Below are 13,762 nucleotides of genomic sequence, written 5' to 3' on the forward strand. Positions count from 1 at the left end.
TCGCCCACCAACAAAGACACAAGTCACTAGAAAAATTCAATCTAATGGTCCAAAAAATATCTCATCCTGCAAAAGATTACGCGTCTTCAATCCTAACAAGAGCAAAGAAAATGAAAATGAAAAAGCAGAGTGCATGGCAGGGATTGGATTTAGGAGAGAAAACAAAGAAAGAAACAGCTTAAAAGGGCACGAATCATGGCGTCATCGACCTCTTTCGACATTCATTTCAACTCGGTGGATATTTCACTAGGAAACAGAAAAAGAGAACTCAAATAAAAAATTAAAAAAAACACAGATAATCTGTACCGATATCAATCATCATTTATTTATGTTTTAACGTCTGTGACAACATATAGCATTTTTCCCAACATATGACTAGGCACATTTTCGAGTTCAGAAAGACTCGCTTAGTGCTTTTTAGTTCCTCATAAGATAGCTTAGTGCTTTTTAGTTCCTCATAAGATAGCATGCCTTGCAGATGTTATAGGGGTAATCTTTTAAGAACATGCTCCAAATTCTTATTCACAGGAGGTGAATTTGGAAAAGGAACAAAAACCACTGGAAGAACAATAGTGGAACTTAAGAGGCGATGACCATAAGATCCGTACAACATAGTAACTCAAGTGCTCAGGCAACTTACACTAGACAACAGCGCAATGAAGTCTCATACAGCCGCTACTTGACTAGCTAAATCAGACGTAGGCATATTATAAAAGGATACATGAGAAGAGTGGTCCCTACTTGTGCTGTGGGACTCCCTGAAACATTCTCCAAAAGCTTTTGATCGATCTTCAGGGAATCATCGGTGACTATAATGGAGATTATTTGATATAGAGTTGATTTTGCATATATACAGAAAAAGAGCCATTTTGTGTGGCTTGATTTTTTGTTCTCTGCTCAGGTGACCTGGCTTCAGGGAGTTTAATCAGACTTTCTTCTCTGCAAGTTGACTGTTAAGAAATTCCAGCACTGAAAGGCGCTGCAAGTGGAAGTGAAACATAAAATTACAATCTTATGTTACTATCAGGATCCAAATGGTTACAAAACTTCAAGCAAAGGAACGTTACCCGCTTCTCGAGAGCAGCTTCTTCAGGTTTCAATGACAAAGATTCCAATAGTTTTATGGCTTCCTGAAATCTGTCGAGTGCTGCATCCTCCTTACCAAGACTCCTATCAGCATCAGCAACTTTTGCTAGGGATACAGCCACATCTAGGGTCTGCAATAAAATTTGGAGGAAGTCAGAAAATGTGGAACTTTCGCAACTGCATGAATGATCAAATGTGGAATAACTGTTCTAATAGAGAAGGAGAATAGTCTGCAATGAGAAATGGAGAAACACTTGAAATGCGACATCAGCTGTGAGAAAAATAGAGCTTGGTTTTCTTAACAAATTTCAACCAATCCCATGCACATAAACAATATCACCACTCCTAGTTTTTGTTTTACAGATAATGCCTTTCCTCTTTTCATATTCCCATCAAAGGCAAGGGAATCACCCAAGAATTATTGCGCATCATCACTTGACTATTTTCTTCCTCCACCATCCTCAAATGTATCATGATATCCTCAAATGTCTCATAACATGAAACAGGAATCAATGATGGGATATAGAAAGTTTAGGACACAAGAAAATGGAAAGGAGCAACTGGTGAGAAAATAAGGCCATTCTTGAGAGAACAACATTCAGGTTGCAGCTAGGTTTAGTGTTAAGATGGTGAGAAACAGGAGCATCCGACACTGCAGACTACCAAAGTAAGAAAATAAGTTCTAACCGGATACAGATGGTGATAGATGAGCATCAGTATTGAAATATAAATAAATCTTTTGAGACAGTAAGAACTAGAAATGGGAAATAGGAAATTGGCAATGGGGGCTCGTAGAGTCAAGAAAATGTACCACCCCAAAAGACCGATATATCATTTTCTTCTAAAGTATTAAGCCAGAAGAAATTGAAAGTTACCGGCGAGGATTTTAGAAATCATTGACAAACAGAAAAAATAGCAGCAGCAACAGCAATAATACCAGTGATGAAACAGTGATGATAATAATAAATACAACATAACTAGTAAAAAGAATCTTTTACAAATACTGTCATGTTGATATTATGCATGGTGACATGGCAACCCTGTTATTACTTGCAAGTTACATGGTCTCAAAGGCATAGGACCCGTTCAAAATTTGTAAGTTACTAAAGGCACATTTAGAGTCACAAGACCTAGATATGATAATGACAAATGATACTTGACAAAAAATCTGCAACCCTCCAATGACCATCTACACACCTCCTCCCCAAAAAAAAGGGAAAAGAGAGGGAAAAAAGTTTGTATACCTGAGATGAAACATCAGTATGCTGTTTGATGGCATCACGGCGCACATTGAGGGAACGAAAATAGTAAGATCTAGCAGCTTCCAAATCTCCATCGTAATATTTAAGGTCTCCAATTTTATTAAGCGAAACAGAAAGAGTGTGTGTGATCTGTAAAGGAAGGTTACAACATTAATTAGCTTCATCCATAAAATCACAAGTTGAATTGCATGTAGTACGGTTATGAAGTAGTAACCTCCTGATCATCTGTAGGTAATTTTGAGAGGAATTCTACGCTCTCTTCAAAATAAGCAACTGCCGAACTAGAATCTCCCATTGCTCGACTGCAACAAAAATGCATAGTTAAAATTTTACTCATATGTAAACACTTTGAATTAAAACCCTCTGACACCACGTGCCTTTCCTTTTCTCTTTTTTTTTTTTCCCTTTAAATCCCTCCCTCGCTTATAAATGGTTATTGATCATATCCCAAAGGAGCACTAGTGGTATTTCCAAGCCAGAATACAAGATATGCAGTGCTAAATTTCCCAATAAAGAATGACTCACTGCCTCATGTTCGATTCCATAAAAAAGTTGCCTTGGAAAACCAGTCATTACTGACATCTTTCCTGGCCAACTTATACTTTATCCTATACCGAACCCTATGGTTTTCCTTCTTTCTTTAGGTCAATTCCCCTGTTACGGTTCTAAGTAGGAGCTTAAGAAGAGAAATCTCAACCATCTTACAAAAGTTTTCGTAATTTGTTGAGATGTGAACCTATATTACTAGACCAATTTGTCAACACCATCAATGCTCACTTCACAAGGTTGGATTTAAATTTAAGCTGAAAGCCAACAAAGAACGAAAACTAACAACATAAATCTATAGTAAGTGGGGAACACATTGCAGCTAATATGATAAAGGTAAAGACAGAGGACATACCAGCAGTCACCAAGCATACCCAGGACAGCTCCAAGCTGTGAACACAACTCTGAAGTGTTGCCTGTTGTTTCTATCTGACCCCGGATGTCTTCTGCACAGATACTCAGTCTCGATTTGGCACTTTCCACGTTCTGGGCGCGAAAAGCCTACACATGGAAGGCCATCAAACATGAGTTCACAAGGAAATGTAATAAACAACTAGAGCAGCCAAGTGGAAAGCCAAGAAAGAAAATGAACAAAAAGGTAAGAGAGAAGATTCCCAATTATACACCAGGATATGATATTAATATAATAGAGCTTGTTTTAGCTTTTCACTCCGTCAGATAAGTTGAGAAACATAGCAATGGCATTTGCCAAAGGGAAATTTACTTAAGAGAAACACTCCTAAATGGAGTGATCATTTACTTACCCTCATGGCTTGTTGCACCAAAAAAGCACCTCTCTCCAAAGACACATCCTCATATATCACTTTTTTATTATCACCTACTTGTTCCTCTCCGTCCGTGTCAATATGAGACCTCTTAATTCTAGCATGACCCTCAATGAACCGATCAACAACAGCCTGGAGATTGGTATCAGCTTCAATCTTCTCAATATCAGCTCCACATAATGGGCAATCTCTAAAGCGGGAGATACATGCTCTGCGTCAATTAAAATAAAACAAGTTAACTTACAAACAAAAAGCAAGAATAACTAAACTTTTACATAAATAAAATTGAATATCCCCATCTTACTTGCAAAAGACATGAGAACAAGGCACGCATTTGCTACTCTCAAAGAGAAGTGCTTGGCACAAAATACAACTGAGAGGGCCGATTTTAAACGATTGAGAATCATATCCAAGAGGACACTTTGGAGAAATGCTACCCGACTTAGGAGAAGTTGAAGCAGAATCATATCCAACGGGACACTTAGGAGAAGCATTGGCAGAGTCATATCCGAAGGGGCACTTGGCAGGAGACGCAGTAGCGGAGTCACCAGAGTCTTTCTTCCCCTTCCCATCATGCTCTGCACCATGTTTGCTCGGATTTTCCCCTGGTTTTTTCAACGACGAATCATCGGGACGCGCAGCTTTCACAAATGGACAAACCGGTGTCATCTCGATAAACAAACGAACAAAATCTGCACCAAACATAAAGAAATTCAAGCAAAAATAAAATTTCAAGAGAGATACCAACAGATCCAACTCGAATTTCGCAAGAACTATCAAACTTTCAGAAATAGTGAAAAGTTAAGTAAAAAAAAAAAGGATTGACGATGCTGATTGAATCACTTCAAACTTGACTACTTGGATTACAACGAGAAATGAAAAATGCAAAGGAAAGAGAAGTACCTGAGTCGAAAGTATTCGTGGAGAATGCCCAAGCTGTGAATTGAAGCTTAACTTTTGTGTTTGTTCTATTTTCCTCCCTTTTTCCGTTTTTGTGGTTAGTGTTTCTTCTGGTTCTGGTTATGGGCCTCTCTGCGAATTCAGGAAAATGGGAGCCCGATCATATCGGGAATAGGAAAATTGGAAAGGGCAGCGTCTGATACCTCTGGTTTATGTTTATCCTCTTGTATATTTCTTTTCAAGCCCCCCAATTAGTTTTCCTATTTCAAATTGCCCCATTTTGTAGGGTTTTCCACAAATTTGCCCTTGTGATTAATTCTTATTTCTTAAGAATTATTTTACCAGTAATTATTAGAAACAATAAGGGCCAATCCTCAAATCAAAAGATTTCTTTTTGATGGGGAGAGCAATGCCAATGGGTATCCGAGCTTTAGTGAATCAGAGCCAAACGACATGTTTGGTCGTTCAAGCGTTTTTCCCACTTAAATTTGTCGAACGATACGAACGACATCGTATGAGCTCACCCGTTTTTGGGCTTATCCATGAACCCTAACAAAACCCTTCTCTGTCAACAGCACTCTCCTCCTCTCTCTCGCTCTCTCTCTGTTTCCAAATGGCCAATAAATTGGTCGGAAACCTATTTTCTCATATACAGAAGCGTTTTCTAAATGCATATGCAGCTGCTAAACTCTCTCCTACTTCTCCGTTACCCACTCTGACAAATTCCTCATCATCGTCATTTACCGTTTAATTCCTTGTGAAATCATGTGGGCTTCCCTTAGAATCGGCACTTTCAGTCTCGCTGACCTTACAGCTCGACTAAAAGAACCAACAGAGGTATCAATCTGTATTGGAACTCTTGAAATCTCACAATTTCAGCAGTTTCCAGGTGGCCAAATTGATCGTAAAGAGACCTACCATCCTTCAATGCAGAGTAGAGGACAACCTTTTGCCCAAATTTAGTTATCTCAAAGAAAATGGCTTCGTGGGCGAGCGTCTCCCTGAGCTTTTCGTGTCAAATCCGGCAATTGCACAACGAGCTCTAAATTCTCATATCAAACCATCTTTTGATTTCTTGAGGTCTATACTGAACACTAATGAGAAAATTCTAGCAGCTATTAGGCGTTGTCCATGGCTGGGGACTTCTGAATTGAAGGGTAGAATGCAATCAAATATTGATCTCTTAGTAAAAGAGGGAGTCTCTGCTTATAGCATAGAAAAGATTGTAACTTTGAAGCCTAGAGTTATAATACAAAGAAATAATAGGATGGTTTGTGCAGTAAATGTTGTTAAAAGTCTGGGCTTTCAACCAACCGCTTGTTTGTTTGTACATGCTGTTGCAGTGAAGTTATCAATGAGTGACTTTACTCGGAAGAAGAAAATTGAGCTGTGGAAGAGTATGGGGTGGAGTGAGGAAGAGATTTTGTCTGCATTTAGGAAAGAACCATTATGTATGAATTGTTCAGAGGAGAAATTCAAGAATGCTATGGATTTTTATTTGAATACAATGAAGTTGGAACCACAGACTTTAATTGCACATCCCAAGCTTCTTATGTATGCAGTTGATAAAAGGATTCGCCCAAGGTATAATGTTTTGAAGGCCTTGGAATCAAAGAACCTGACTGAAGGACACAAGAAGATTGGATGGTTGCTCACGTCTGAGAAGAAATTCCAGGAGAATTTTGTCAGTAAGTATGCAGATCAAGTCCCAGGTTTATTGGAGATGTATCTTGGTACCTGCAACACCAAAAGGATAGATACTTGATAGCAAAGAAGTCAGTTTGCATCTTAGAATCATTGATTTCGATCTTAAAAGGGAAATTGAATAATTGTTACAAATTTATCATTTGAATATCAGAGTCGATTCTCGGTAAGTATATATATAACGTTAACGAAAGTCACCATATTAATGAAAATTCATTTTTAACTACGAGTAGGGTAGTGCTACTGCTACTCGATCATCTTCTGGGTTTCCATTCGGGACCTGGCCTGAGCTCTTTGTTAGGCACGTTGTTGCTTCTACTGCTTGGTTTATAGAATGAAAGGTTGGTGCTTTTGGTATTATATGGGGTCGAGTGTATTAATTCGTCAAAAATAGAAGAAGAAGGAGAAGAAGGGTTTCGGATTCGATGTCTATTGAGTCCTCCCCATCGCGTCTTTAACCTCCTCAAATTAGAGCCGGCCATTTTCGGCTCCATGGACATTGGGAATCCAAGCTTTAGAGGATCAGAGCCAAACGACATGTTGTATAAAAGTTGGTCGTTCGAGCGTTTTTCCCACTGAAATTTGTCGAACCATACGAACGACATAACGCCCAACCATGCATAATTTGGTCGCTTTCAACTCTAACAAAACCTGTTTTGGGCGCTTATGAGCCCGGTCGTTTTGGGCTCACTTGTTTTGTCTGTTTATCAAGGAACCCTAACAAAACCTTCTCCGTCAACAAGTCTGCCCTCCTCTCTCCCCGAGCTTCCAAATTCTCAAGCAACTTCCCTTCCAAAATGGCCAATAAACTGGCGAGAGGCTTATTTTCTCATATGCAAAAGCGTTTTCTATCTGCATCTGCATCTGCAAAACGAGCTCGATTACCCACTGCCACAAGCTCCTCATCATCATCATTTACCGTTCAATTCCTCGTGAAATGATGTGAACTTCCCTTAGAATCAGCTCTTTCAGTCTCACAAACCTTACAGCTCGATGGAAAGAACCTACAGAGGTATAAATCTGTAATGAAATTCTTGAAATCTCACAACTTCAGCGGTACCGAGATGGCCAAATTGATCGCAAAGAAACCTGCAATCTTCCAAAGCAAAGTAGAAGATAACCTTTTGCCCAAATTTAATTATCTTAAAGAACATGGCTTTGTGGGCGATCTTCTACCTGAGCTTATAGTGTCAAATCCAACAATTTTGAGACAAGCTTTAAATTCTCAATCAAACCATCTTTTGATTTCTTGAGGTCTATACTGAACACTAATGAGAAAATTCTAGCAACTATTAGGCGTTGTCCATGGCTGGTGACTTCTGAATTGAAGGGTAGAGTGTAACCAAACATTGATTTGTTAGTAAAAGAGGGAGCGCCGGCTCATAGAATTGAAAAGATTGTTACTCTGCAACCTAGAGTTATAACCCATGGTATGGTAGGATGGTTGATACTGTGAATGCTGTTAAAAGCCTGGGCTTTCAACCAGCAGCTACTGGGTTTGTGCATGCTGTTGCAGTGAAATTATCAATGAGCAACTTCACTTGGAAGAAGAAAATTGAGCTGTGGAAGAGTGTGGGTTGGAGTGAGGAAGAGATTCTGTCTGCATTTAGGAAAGAACCATTTTGTATGGCTTGTTCAGAGGAGAAATTCAAGAATGTTATGGATTTTTACTTGAATACTATGAAGTTGGAACCACTGACTTTAATTGCATATCCCAAGCTTCTTATCTATGCAGTTGATAAAAGGCTTCGCCCAAGGTATAATGTTTTGAAGGCTTTGGAATCAAAGAAACTGATTGAAGGCCGCAAGAAGATGAGTGGCTGCTAACTATACCTGAGAAGAAATTCCAGGAGAAATTAATCAGTAAGTGTGCATATAAAGTCCCAGGTTTATTGGAGATGTATTTTGGTACCCGCAACACCAACAAGCTAGATAGGTACTTGATAGCAAAGAACTAAGTTTGTCATTTTCTGAGTGTTTAAACTTAAATTGATACGGCAACTTAACTATCTGAAAGTTCTTGAATTTTGACGTCGGAGAACACTACTGCCTTACTTTCGCCATCTTGTTATAGCGTACCTAAATTATGGGAATATCTGACAAATAATTAGAAAATAATTGGCAAATACAAAATGTATATCGCTTTTTAGACAAAAGTTTCACTGCAACAAAGCAACTATGTGCGAGAATCTGAAATAATGAGTTAGAATGATCCAGTTCCAGTCCCAAACAACTCAGTAGAAATACCTACTGGAGTTATTAGCTGAACTATATAAATCATCATGCCTAGCTTGATTCAACTTCTATCTTTGGCTATGCTGGTCATGACAATCGATGATATGAAATGTAATATAATTGAAGTTTAGCAATTTGCGACAAATAGAGTCAACAGGACAACATGCCCAGAATATTTGTCTCCACCACAATACTTGCCATTCTAATCTCAGCAAAGACAGCAGTAATACAATATAAGATCTTCAAGGGACTCGATACGGGTTTTGTACATCATAGAGCATGGTTTCAGCCGGCATTGACCACCAGATTCTTGCCTTAGATGGTGGAAATCGTAATAATCTAGAAACTTTTCAATCAATAAATAACAAGATGGGAGTTCTTGGCTGTTGTAATGGGGGATTTTGTGTCATCCCATCAGGCATGAAATAGCAGTAGCTTTTAGGCATTACTGTGACTAACAACGCTAGGGTGATCTCTGCTTCAGATTTCCCCATCTATACGTATACACACACAAAAACAAACAGAAATTAGATCACATAATAGAAAATGTTGCAGAAATCAACATTAAAAAAGATATTACATCATATAAGACAACCAGTTTACCTCCAATAAATATTGTTAGAAGTAACCACTAATGGTTTAGAAAGGGACCAATATGAGATACATTAATCTCATGATGAAAACTCTGATTTTTATAAATGGTTTAGGAAAGGTAGCTTCTCTGCAGGATGGCAAAATTTCCATAGAAAGAAGTCCATAAAACAATCCATAGAACAATAGCAATGCTTTACTTCACAATTATCATAACATAAAAAGAAAATAAAAAGCACGCAATAGCTCATCTCTCACCTCAGATTCACCCCAGGATTCCCAGGCAGCTCAGCTGAAAGGTGGTTGTGGTCTTGTAGGATAGCTTATGCTATAAGCACATAGCATTGCCCTGCATACCATGTCTTTGAAAAACTTGATGGCTTTTGAGAATTTTTCATTCAGCAAAACTCTCAACATTTTAGCTGGTGGGTTGATGTACCATTGCTAAATACTCATTAACATCAACACAAATACCATGCCTCAATAGAATTTGCTGCATTTTAAAAGCTGCACTTAGTTCGGGATTCTTAGCCCACTTCTTTTCAAATCCGAGAACAAGTGCCCAATGGGTAATATTATTTGGAAAAATACCATCATTAATCATCGTAGACACCAAGTTGCATGCAGCATCCATGTTTCCAACAACACAAAATCCACGTATGAGAGTGTTATACAATATGAGATCTGGCTTAAGCCCAATATCAAGCATCTTATGAAACAGAGCGTTGGCTTCATCAATGCGACGTGCCCTGCAATAACCATTAAGTAATGCACTGCATGTGACAACATCAGGTTTCACCTGGTGCTCACTCATATATAACCATACAAAAAATGCTTCCTCAAAGTCACCCTTCTTGGAATATCCATCTATAACATTAGTGAAAGTTACCACATCAGGGGAGAAATCCCTCCTGATAAGTTCTTCTAAAATATCTTTTGCTTCATTCACGAATCCTCTTGTAATCAGACCGTGAACAAGCGCATTATAGGATACAGCATTAGGACATATGCCAGCAGACCTCATGATATCCAAAACTTCAAAAGCCTTTTGCAAGTAACCCTTCTTTCCACAGCCATCAATTAGACAATTGTATGTAACAATATCAGGTACCAAATCCTCAAGGATCATCCTCTGAAACAAATATTCTGCCATTTCTATATCTCCAGACGTGCAACATGCATCAATAAGCAATGTTATTGTAGTAACAGATGGCTTGATTCCACACTTCAACATTTTCCCCAAATACTGAAAAGCTTTATTTATGTCTTTTACTTTACAATATCCTCCAATTATTGTAGTATAGGAAAAACAATCTGGGTGCAAACCCAACTCAAACATTTCAAGAAAAATCTTAGAAGCTTGAATCATGTTACCATCTGTACATAGCTTCGATAAGAAGCTGTTGTACACAAAAATATTAGGTCTGAATTTGAAGTATTTTAATAAATATACTGCTTCCTCTAACTTCCCCATTTTACAATACCCATCAATAACTGAAGAAACTAAAACTGAATCCACAGAAATTCCCCAGTGAAACATTTTGAACAACAGGGAAGTGGCCTCTTTCAAGCAAGTCATTTTACATAGCGCATCTATCAAAATTGTATATGCAACAATATCAGGTCTAATCCCATAATTTTTCATTAAAGTGAGCAAATTCCAACCAATTTGTACCTTACCTTCAGCACAATAACGGCTAATAAACAAGCTGAAAATAGATGCATTCAGAACCATCCCTTGACTCTTCATTTCTTCCAAAAAGTCCCATGCTAGGTCCAATTGCTGTAATCCTAATAATGCCTGAAGTAGCGAATTACAGACCCCCATTGAAGGAAAAATGTAAAGAAGCTTCATTTTATTTATTAATTGCAAAGCCAAATTCACTTTTTTCTCACTAACATAACAGCCAACAAGCATGCTATATACAGTTTGCAAAGCCTTAGTGTCAAAACTGGATTCATACAACAGTGTGAATAATAAATCACAAAATTCCTCCTCACTGACTTCTCCACCTTTGTTTCTTGCAAAAAATTGAATTAAATCTACTGCTCTATAATTCATATTCCCAGAAACCAAAATAAATATTAGTCTGCATGCTGATCTAACGGTACACTCAAATCCAGAGCAACTGTCTGACAACCTAAAGAAGTAAAGTGCAAATGCAGCCTTGAAACTCTCCTCAAACATATCATTAAGAACGCTAAGGACACTAAACTGATTCAAACCATTACTAGATTCAGTTGTAGAACCCAGATTCCAACAATCATTCACCTCTGAATTATGATGATCAAGAATATTCGAGTTGGGTTTTGGCAAAAGAGAAAAACCTGCAGAAGGGGAAACTCCATCCTCTTCTTCACAAGGAGATAAGGTAAATGATGAGAAAAATCTGGTATTGCCCTTTCTTGCATGCATCAGCTTTAATGCTACATTTCTTATTGAAATTGACCCCCTCATCAACGGTAGCTAGAAACTAGCCAAACAAACAAACAGGAGAGGAAAAATAAGAGAAAAGGAACTAACAAACCAAAAGTTATTAAGAAAGAAAAGGTTCATAACATAGTATATCTTACCTTGTAATTCAATACCACACCCACAGCTGAAATTAGATAATCTCAAAAGCCGGAAAGACAGAGAGAAACGTAAACGGAGAAAATAAACTGAATAATTCTGTTGGAGATATGGTGAGTAATTATTGAAACAGAAAAAAGTATAGACCATAGCAGTGGCTTCTCGACAGAGAAAGCTTGAATAGTACATAGCATGTGTTAAAGTGGGTTTAGGCTCCGGTTACAGAAGACCCGCTTGTGTTCTCCCAAGTTTCAACGACACCCCAGTTTGCTGCAGTTCGATTCAAAACGAAACTTACTTTCTCATAAGGAAACGTAGGCACAGCTCGGCTGCAAAACCTGCCACTCTTATCAATCTTTGACATCGTTTCTTTTCCCTTTTATGAATCCTTTGTTGCTTTCTCAATCACAAATACAGAATAACGGACAGAGCTTCAAGAGGTAGGAGACGAAACTGCCACCAATATTTGCCTCTTCTTTTTGGCTCGCAAAATGAGTATAGAGCTTAAACTCACTGTTTAGCATTTCCAAATGGAAGAAGACAAAGACCGTGACCAGTGAACAGTGAATTAGATAGGGTTTTGAAAACAATAATCTGTCGAGGAAGAAGACGGATTTAACAGAAATGATTTATTTTTTCCAAAACCAGTTTGTCATATCTTCCTTTTGTAACATATTCCAACCGGCTGGTCCATCTTTCCATATTGGTTTTTCCCAAAATACAGTGTACTTGCTCTATTCTTTTTTTTTTTTTTTTTAACATTGTAATTAATCTTTCATTGATTTATCCGTACTCTTATTAAATTTTATTTTATTTTCAATATTTGTCATTTTCTTACGTCAGTCGTCTTCAAATTTATATATCAATAAATAGTTTTGCATCAATAAACACAATGTATTACTTTTGTAATTTTATTTTCCTTTTAAATTTTAAAAAAGTTATAATATCAATCGCTATGGATATATTGGAGTATTGGAGAAGAGAATTCGAATTTAAATTTATTGTCACTTGTTATATATATTTACCATCATACTATGTTTAGATATGCAATTCTAGTGTTTAGTTTATATAATTTATAACGTAGAATTCAATTTACTTACATATTATTAGCTATTTGGTATAATTTCAAAATTGAATTCCATTTGTCCTTATACTCTAAACTACCAATAATTTTTTATGCAAGTAATAATTACATCTAATAAATTTATAATGATTAAAACTATATAAACCGATTAAAAAATATATTTATAAATTAGATTTAAATAAATCTAATAATAAATATAAAAGTAATTCATAAGGCTCATAACTTGTGAGGTTTGCTTAGCAACATAAATAATGTCATAGGTAAGTACATGATAAACTGAAATATTAAAAAATTAATATTGAAATATTTGGCATTATTTTTATATTTTTACGTGTGATATTTTATTTTTTTTTTTATTTTTAGCTTTTGGAATAAGTAGTTTATTTAGTTTTATTTTTAACCAATAATTTGAAGGAATATGGCTTCTTTAGATAATTATTAAAATTAGAATGTAAAATAGTCTATAATTACAAAGAAACATATAATATATATTATAAGAATATTTTAGTTCTATAAATAATGGAATTTATTTTCAATGCAGTCAAATTTAATAGAAATTTAGTTTTAATTATAACCAATTCTACAAAAATAAATTCTACAGTTTAGTCAAAGTAAACAGCCAAAACATGAACTCAATATAGGAGTGTCAAATTAAACTATAGACCTGAGAGTTCTGAAATGATAAATTGACAATACTCTTTTCCCACTGAGCCCACTAGTGGCAATAGATAATTAATAGAAAGACTACACTGTTGATCAATTTTTAAGTCAAAATGATGAATCAAACCTAACTCGTACCATCCAGTCATCTGTACACAAACGAATGATTACAACATTATGACGAGGTTCCGCTATAGCGCACAACTTCGCAGATCACAAAACGTGAATAATAAATGCTATAAAAAATCGGGAAGAAAGAAAATACAAGACACTTTCATTCAATATGGTTGCCCAATGCACAGCAAAAGAGCAAATATGTTACAGTAATTGCAGCCAT

General features: G+C 36.7%; 2 protein-coding genes, 1 non-coding gene and 1 pseudogene across 5 annotated transcripts; 2 read left to right on the forward strand and 2 right to left on the reverse strand.

Moving 5' to 3' along the window:
* Positions 1–301: 301 nt before the first annotated feature.
* On the reverse strand, positions 302–4,784 carry LOC105631291 (zinc ion binding protein). The gene is made up of 8 exons (XM_012213367.4): positions 4,583–4,784; positions 3,984–4,371; positions 3,659–3,890; positions 3,250–3,395; positions 2,563–2,650; positions 2,331–2,477; positions 1,068–1,217; positions 302–979 (listed from the first exon to the last, which is right to left on the reverse strand). Exons 2-8 carry the CDS (start codon positions 4,346–4,348, stop codon positions 926–928), a joined length of 1,182 nt encoding a protein of 393 aa, XP_012068757.1. The 5' UTR covers positions 4,349–4,371; positions 4,583–4,784; the 3' UTR covers positions 302–925.
* Positions 4,785–5,192: 408 nt separating this feature from the next.
* On the forward strand, positions 5,193–6,509 carry LOC105631659 (transcription termination factor MTERF8, chloroplastic). The gene has a single exon (XR_016319676.1). It is a non-coding gene; the product is annotated as a transcription termination factor MTERF8, chloroplastic (transcript).
* A 135-nt stretch (positions 6,510–6,644) lies between these two features.
* Positions 6,645–8,346, forward strand: LOC149499432 (uncharacterized; annotated as a pseudogene).
* Positions 8,347–8,618: 272 nt separating this feature from the next.
* On the reverse strand, positions 8,619–12,372 carry LOC105631290 (Pentatricopeptide repeat (PPR) superfamily protein). 3 transcript variants are annotated; one of them, XM_037641605.2, is made up of 4 exons: positions 11,684–12,372; positions 10,790–11,583; positions 9,368–10,702; positions 8,619–9,012 (listed from the first exon to the last, which is right to left on the reverse strand). In XM_037641605.2, the coding sequence occupies exons 2-3, from the start codon at positions 11,565–11,567 to the stop codon at positions 9,528–9,530; spliced, it is 1,953 nt and encodes a 650-aa protein (XP_037497533.1). In that variant the 5' UTR covers positions 11,568–11,583; positions 11,684–12,372; the 3' UTR covers positions 8,619–9,012; positions 9,368–9,527. The 3 variants fall into 3 exon arrangements, with proteins under 3 accessions (XP_037497533.1, XP_089574360.1, XP_089574357.1); XM_089718234.1 differs by adding an exon at positions 9,122–9,239 and having other exon boundaries at positions 9,368–11,583; positions 11,684–12,371; XM_089718231.1 differs by having other exon boundaries at positions 9,368–11,583; positions 11,684–12,371.
* Positions 12,373–13,762: the final 1,390 nt, after the last annotated feature.

The sequence above is a fragment of the Jatropha curcas genome, chromosome 1 (assembly GCF_041381405.1).
Source record: "Jatropha curcas cultivar XTBG-Jc1 chromosome 1, XTBG_Jcur_1.0, whole genome shotgun sequence".
Classification (NCBI taxonomy): Eukaryota; Viridiplantae; Streptophyta; class Magnoliopsida; order Malpighiales; family Euphorbiaceae; genus Jatropha; species Jatropha curcas.

Coding starts and splice junctions, on each gene's coding strand:
- LOC105631291 (XM_012213367.4), bottom strand. CDS start 4,348: ATGACACCGGTTTGTCCATTTGTGAAAGCTGCGCGTCCCGATGATTCG. Junction 3,396..3,658: donor TGGTGCAACAAGCCATGAGG/GTAAGTAAATGA, acceptor TTCCATGTGTAG/GCTTTTCGCGCCCAGAACGT. Junction 2,478..2,562: donor TACCTACAGATGATCAGGAG/GTTACTACTTCA, acceptor CTTCCTTTACAG/ATCACACACACTCTTTCTGT.
- LOC105631290 (XM_089718231.1), bottom strand. CDS start 11,567: ATGAGGGGGTCAATTTCAATAAGAAATGTAGCATTAAAGCTGATGCAT.